A 6,518-nucleotide genomic window follows, 5' to 3' on the forward strand; every position below is an offset into this window, starting at 1 on the left:
TGCAGCTGCACACAGTTGCAGCGCCTCCTACAGGAAACTGGTGGAGCTACGCAGAGAACCACGCCGTTCAAAAGCCTTGTTTGGATTCATGTTTTTATAAAATACACAGCAGAGAAACACTGAGGTCCGGGAGTGTTTTAAGTTGTTTCTTATCCTTACGGACATACGATCCCATATTTGGTCTTCCCTACATTCCTAAGGGTCTTAGGGTCCTACAATCTATTCCCAAGCATCCCGTGACCCTAAGGAATCTATCCCCGTTGTATTAATTATCCATTTTTTTGTTTTTCCCAAGGTCGTTTGTAAAGTCAGATGTTACCAGAATAAGATGTAGCGTCAAGTTCTTTCCTGGGTTCCTTTACCTTTTATGGTCTTAAGTGTGTGTTTTCTTGGACTCCTAAGTTCCTACGAGCCCAAGACTTTTTTTAGTTTTATGTTCCCAGGGTCTCTATATCAAGTCCACAATTTGATAAGCTTTCAAGTGATCTAGTTCTTGTTATCCAACACTGCAAAGGATCCTTTTTTTTAGGGTTCTATGCTCACAGTATTCAAGCTCTCAGGGTCCAAGGATGTTCCGGTTCTGAATGTTGGTACCTCAGCCTCAGTTGTTGACTGGTTTCGAGTTCAAATAGTTATGCAACGGCAACGGGAGTTGGTGGAACGTACGGGAACACGGTGAGAACAGAATAAATTCAACCTTTTTCTTTTCAAACCCTTGGTTTTGACTCAGAGTGTTCTGGGCTGTTGATATAGCGAAGCGAAGTCCTGGTTTTCGATTTATCACACAGCCCACGCGCGCAGCTCCGGTGTCAGATTGACTCAGGAAGGTTAACGAACACCAAACTGTTCCTCAGATGTCGGATCACGTTAATAATCGGCGTTCGCTCGTAGTGACTAATACAAATGTGGGGGGGGGCTCCACGAAACTTCAATTTATCCTAATAGAGAAAAAAAACAAACCCGAAACGTGGCGTCGTGGTTCGTGGAGTGTCGGTGTAAATAGTATCGGTCTTTTCTTTCTCGATGGAACGTGATGTGAGAAACGTCTTGGCTGTCGTGCCACTGGTGGGAGAAATTAGCCGGCGCTTCTGCGAGACGATGGTGGGAGTTTGGAGGAGTGATGAAACGCACCAGACTCCACAATCTGCTGTGGTGTCAATATTTGCACGCTGCAGAAATTCTGTTGGATCCCGGCTGCGCCGAAGGGTTCAAAAAAGGCGAATTTGAAAGGAATTCCACTGTCGAGGTTCTTCTTCTTCTTATTATTATTATTTTAAATACGTTCAGCAGTGCTTCTAATGCTTTTTTTTGTGTGTGTGGTTGTTTCTGCTTGGATTTCTCCCAATAAAAAGAGGTGCAGAGGCCGTAAAACGGACTAGTGCTCCGGGTATTTCTGCTGTCTCAAAGGTCCCGTCAGTGAACTTTGGCTCATTTTACGGCTTTCACTTTCAACCCAAGCTGCCAGACAAACTGAAACAGAAGGAGACGTTTCTTTAGAGGAGCCGCTTTAGGGAAGAGAAGTCCGACGTTGATGCAGCGGTGAAACCAGACGGGATTTACGGTCTTTCCGCGATGTGCGAATGGGAGGTAAGTCAAAGGAAGGCGAGGCCCTCTTTGGGTGAACAGAAATGGAAACAGGAAAACAGGAAGTTGGCTAGTTCACCGCATCTCGAAGGCTTTCAGATAACTTGCGAGATCTAAAGCCGTGTGCTGAAATAACCCTTTCAAACTGGCGTTTTCATAGGTCGCCACACGCGTTCAGGAGGCTGCTGTGAGCTGAAGCGACTCGGGACACGAGCGAACGGGTGAAAATCGAAAGTGAAACTAAAAGTTGCAGCCTGAAAAAAAGCAGAAGTTTGCTTTCTCACTCTGTCTGCTGTTCGACGTGCAACGGAGCAACAGGACAAAATCCAGAAATTAAAGAATGAATAATATAACAGAATATGAAGAAAAAAAACTCTCAAATGAGCTGTTTGTCGAGTCACGTCGATTTGACTCTTCTCTATTGCCCCTTTTACACCGGCTCTAATTCAGAAGTCCGGCTCTACTCGGCTCGGCTCTATAAAGAACGCATCGCGTTCACACCGGCCAGTTTGGTCGGTAGCAGAGGAACGCCTCCTCGTGTTGCGGGGGGCGGGGCCGCGGGGCGCTACCAAAACGTGGCACAAGTTGTGTAAACAACGGAAGCGCTATGGACAACGTCGGCCCTGTGTTGTTGCTGTTTTTTAAACTTATGGGGATTCTTCTGAGACTTCAGAAAGAGAGGCGCAGTGGAAGAAATGCTCTGGATGCCGCCATTGTTGCGCGGAGTAGGACAGCTGTTATCCGCCGGAGATTTCAGACTTTACAGTGCCTTCAGCTGGAGGACAGACGGCAGAAACGCTGCAGGGTAAGCTAACGCTGCTAACGCTGTTGTTTATATTCCTACCTTCGCTCTTTATGCTCGCATCTGGCCACACCCACGACCAATGAGTGAACAGGAGCTAAGCTGGCGCCGCCCACCCGGCTGGCCCTGCTCCGAAGCAGGGACCAAAGAAGCAGCGACCGGCCTCGAAAAAATGCAGATGGAAACGCACGCAAAGCAAGCCAAGCAGAGTGGAGCCGGGACCTTTAGAGCTGGTGGAAAAGGGGCATATGTGATAGTATTGGCACGCTTTGATCTATCCCACATTTTGTTGCTTTACAAACACAAGCTTCAAAGTGTTTTACTGGGATTGTATGTACAAAACACGAACTATCACATAATTGTGAGCTGGAAGGGAAATAATAGATGGTTTCAAAGATTTTAACAACTAAAACCTGAGTCAATCCATGCAATGTGAAAAACGAGGGTTTATTTATTAGCTAACCTGAACATTTCCAGGCCTCCTCTTGATGTTCAGACAGAACTTCCTGCTGTCTTTCAACCACTTTGAGAAGCTTTCTTTCCTGCCTCCATCTTTATCTTTCTGCCTCTCCATCTTTAGCTCTCTGTCATCAGATGAGCGGGTCTCCCTCTCTGCTGGGAGATTAACAGCTGTCAGTGCTCGGGGGAAGTGGGCGGGGCTTACGGCACGCTGCAGAATGAGCGCTTTCTCACATTTAGCCGCTGAAGTCCCTAGATTTGTCGATAGTCGCTTTAAAAAAAAATGCCAGAGGGATCTGAAAACTCTCTAAATGTAGCGTTAAAGTGACAAAAAGGCCGTGTGCGTGAGAAATACAAAGTGTGGCGTGTGAGGGCCAAATGCGGGACTTTTGGCTGTCCCGCACAGGGACAAGGGACAGGGGGGGGCTAAATGCGGGATGGTCGGCACATATGCAGGAGTAACACTGGTGTCTCTGTGTACAACATTGTCAGGAGACGGGAAAACCAAGATGCCTCCCGGTTACGGCACCGCTACAAACACAGCCGTCTCTGCTCTGCTAATGGCAGTGTACTCCCGGTGTAGAGGCTGAAAACTGCATGTGACTGATGTGGCCCTGCTTGGAGTCCAAAATGTCTACCAATGTGATGAAAACACACTTATTTGTGAAGACAATGTCTGTTTGAGATTGTAACGTTGTGTCCTGCTATTGCCTTGAAGATAACCGGAGGACTATAAGTATCGTGTCGCTACTTTCAGAGAGCCAGACTGCAAAGCTTTCTGACACTGTAAAAGCTTTTCTCGTTAGCTGTCAGTTTGACTTTGTTGTTTAATTACGAAGTTAAAATACCTGAAACGAGTGAGCCTGGGTGCCTCTAGTCGTCAAGACAATGGATGGTAGCGACAATGGTGAGTCCGGTGTTTGTGTCTGGATGGCAGGTGCAGATGTCATAGGGTTTGAGGTATGTTTTTGGGTGATCAGAACCTTCACATATGTGGGTGCCCTTAGGTACCAATTGGTTCCAGCCTTGGACCTCGTGTGGCGTACGACCACCCAGCCTCAGTCAAGGCATTTGAGTGGGCCGTCCGTTGTCTCAGCAGCTCCCTGCAACCTTAACATTTCGTCTTGATGCCACTTTTTTAAGATTTCTGGCACCGGTTCGGTACATGTCAGCTCCTTGCAAAAGGAAATCGTTGATATATATCGATTGCCGATCTGCACGTGTCCCAAATTGCATTCATCCCTTCCGGGAGCTTCACATTTTATTCCTACCGCGAGTGCATTTTGTCGATGAGGGCACCGAAACCAGATCAGGTTTGCTTTTTAAATCATCTCCTGAAGTGCGTTTTTTTTTTTTTTTTGTCTCGCAGTCTGCAGATTACGAGCCCTTCCTTCCCGTTTCGGAGAAGTCTAACCCGCTGACTCGTGACATGGACCGAGCCTCGCCAGACAGCATCGTGAGGATGCTACAGGCGTGTGACACCCAGATGTTTCGGAAGGAGACGGGAGCAACACACCAGGTAAAAGGCGTATCTTCCTCTACGAAAAGAATCTTCTCAATAAGTGTCGTAAATGTCATCCTTAGAGGCTTTTCAGCGACCAAATGGTGAGAAGGATAATGGAAGTTGCTAACAGGGTACACATCATTCTCAAGGTACTTTTCCATTTATAATAATATATATTGGTGATTATTTGTGCTGGTTGCTAAAACAGGAAGTTAAAAGCAGCTTCTTTCAACAGGATCCTCAGGACAGCCTTGTTGTTCTGAGTGGCTGTGGCACTTCTGGCCGACTTGCTTTCTTCATCACGGTAAAAGTTATCCCCTCTGGAAAACATAAATAAGGAATCAAACGGGCTAAAGCATGTTTCCTCTTTGTCTGCCTGATAGTCGGGGTTCAACAGAGCGCTGAGGCAGCTGAACCGCAGTGAGATCTATGCGTACATCATCGCAGGAGGAGATAAGTATGGCTTGGTTTTCTACTCTGTCACGTCTGCAGGGTTGCTACTGATGACACTTGACCAAGCATGTTTGCAACAATAAAATCCATCACTTGCAACCGATAACTTTGCTTCGTTTCCTGTTGCCCTCAGAGCTTTGTTTTCCTCCCAGGAGGCTCCCGAGGACGACCCCAAACTGGGCACGCTCAGTCTGAAGCAGGTCGGGGGACATCGTGGTGCGTTTTATTGCATTTGTCGGGCGTTCGAACGATAATCGGGTGACTGTGTTGCTCTGCAGGCCTGTGAGGGAAAGAGGAGAGTCTTGTTCATCGGCATTTCCTGTGGATTATCTGTAAGTCAGCTTCATTGTCCGGGGGATGAATGTTTACCGCAGTGGTGTCCAATCCTGGTCCTGGAGGGCAACTATCCTGCATGTTTGAGTTGTTTCTCTGCTTTGACACACCTGATTTGAGTGAGTGAGAGATTTACAGGCTTCTGTAGAACTTGAAGACCTGTTAAAGAGCAGGGAAACAACTAAAACATGCAGGATAGTGTCCCTCCAGGACCAGGATTGGACACCACCGGTTTACCGTGTCGCTAGTTGGTTAGAAATGCATAATCATGTTTGTTGCTGTTCTTATGGGTTCTTATTGCTAATTTTTGGTTTTGTAGGCTCCATTTGTGGCTGGCCAGCTGGACTTCTGCCTGCAGAACCCTGAGGTTTACACTCCTGTCCTTGTAGGCTTTAATCCCACACATCAGGCTAGGTAAAGGCCACGAACAGAGGGATCAGCTGCAGCAGCAGCTAGCTGTAACTCGAATTTTTCACTCGTTTTTCACGAAACCCTGTTTCAGACTGAATTCTCCCTTTCGCTGCGTAGGGATGAGCCCATACCTGGCTGCTCCTTCACATTTCGCAGTGTGGCGGAAAGGATGCGAGCGCTCGCCAAGAGGCGGGGAGCTTTCCTCCTCAACCCAGTCGTCGGGGTACTCGTCCTCCCCTCATATGCATAATTCCTTGTTCCGCCGCCGAACAGCTCAAGATGCATTTGTGTCAAGTCTCCGAGCGTCCAGCGACTCGGTGTGCGTGTTAAATGTGTGTGTGTGTGTCCGCTCAGCCGGAAGCCGTCAGCGGCTCGTCCAGGATGAAGGGAGGCAGCGCCACTAAGATCCTCCTGGAGGTGGTGTTGTCTGCTGCTCACGCTGCCACTTTCTCCAGCTCGCCCATCACAGACGAGTACGTATGATAGGAATGTAGAAGAGCCGTCCGAATGAGTTTATCCGCTGTTTCGTAAGCGCCCGCACTCCTCTGAAAAGAGCCATTTTGAACGGTGCTCTGTGACTTTGAGGCTAAGATATCTCTTTTATGTGATCAAATGTTGCTTTTTGGTCAATTAGAGCAGATATTATTGTTTTATTTTGTACAAAATAACAGCTTTTCACAGACCCGCATCATAATTGTGATTTTAGACAACCTAACCAATCATTGTTATCATTAGCACAAGGACAACAGTTTTATTATTAAAGCCAAGAAATTATGTTTTTTTTAAAAGAAAAGAAGGTTCTTGTTTTAAAGTTTGTGGTCCCAACTGCAGCTGATATACAGGTGCTGGTCATAAAATTAGAATATCATGAAAAAGTAGATTGATTTCAGTAATTCCATTTAAAAAGTGAAACTTGTATATTATATTCATACATTACATACAAACTCATATATTTCAAATGTTTATTTCGTT

At 46.7% G+C, this 6,518-nt stretch overlaps 1 protein-coding gene across 8 annotated transcripts in view; it reads left to right on the forward strand.

Annotated features, from left to right (window-relative positions):
- gckr (glucokinase (hexokinase 4) regulator) overlaps positions 1-6,518 on the forward strand; it is a 42,123-nt gene that overhangs the window by 27,467 nt on the left and 8,138 nt on the right. For 6 of the 8 annotated variants that reach the window (XM_017434073.3, XM_037973773.1, XM_025010062.2 and 3 more), the window contains 9 exons: positions 4,215-4,364; positions 4,430-4,498; positions 4,585-4,653; positions 4,733-4,806; positions 4,936-5,002; positions 5,081-5,134; positions 5,455-5,549; positions 5,664-5,769; positions 5,901-6,019. In XM_017434073.3, coding sequence (XP_017289562.1) covers positions 4,215-4,364; positions 4,430-4,498; positions 4,585-4,653; positions 4,733-4,806; positions 4,936-5,002; positions 5,081-5,134; positions 5,455-5,549; positions 5,664-5,769; positions 5,901-6,019 — 803 coding nt within the window. Of the gene's footprint in view, positions 1-1,366; positions 1,588-4,214; positions 4,365-4,429; positions 4,499-4,584; positions 4,654-4,732; positions 4,807-4,935; positions 5,003-5,080; positions 5,135-5,454; positions 5,550-5,663; positions 5,770-5,900; positions 6,020-6,518 lie in introns of those variants that run through there. The other 2 variants (XM_017434074.3, XM_025010061.2) reach the window with 2 other exon arrangements.

This window comes from Kryptolebias marmoratus, linkage group LG23 (assembly GCF_001649575.2).
Source record: "Kryptolebias marmoratus isolate JLee-2015 linkage group LG23, ASM164957v2, whole genome shotgun sequence".
Classification (NCBI taxonomy): domain Eukaryota; kingdom Metazoa; phylum Chordata; class Actinopteri; order Cyprinodontiformes; family Rivulidae; genus Kryptolebias; species Kryptolebias marmoratus.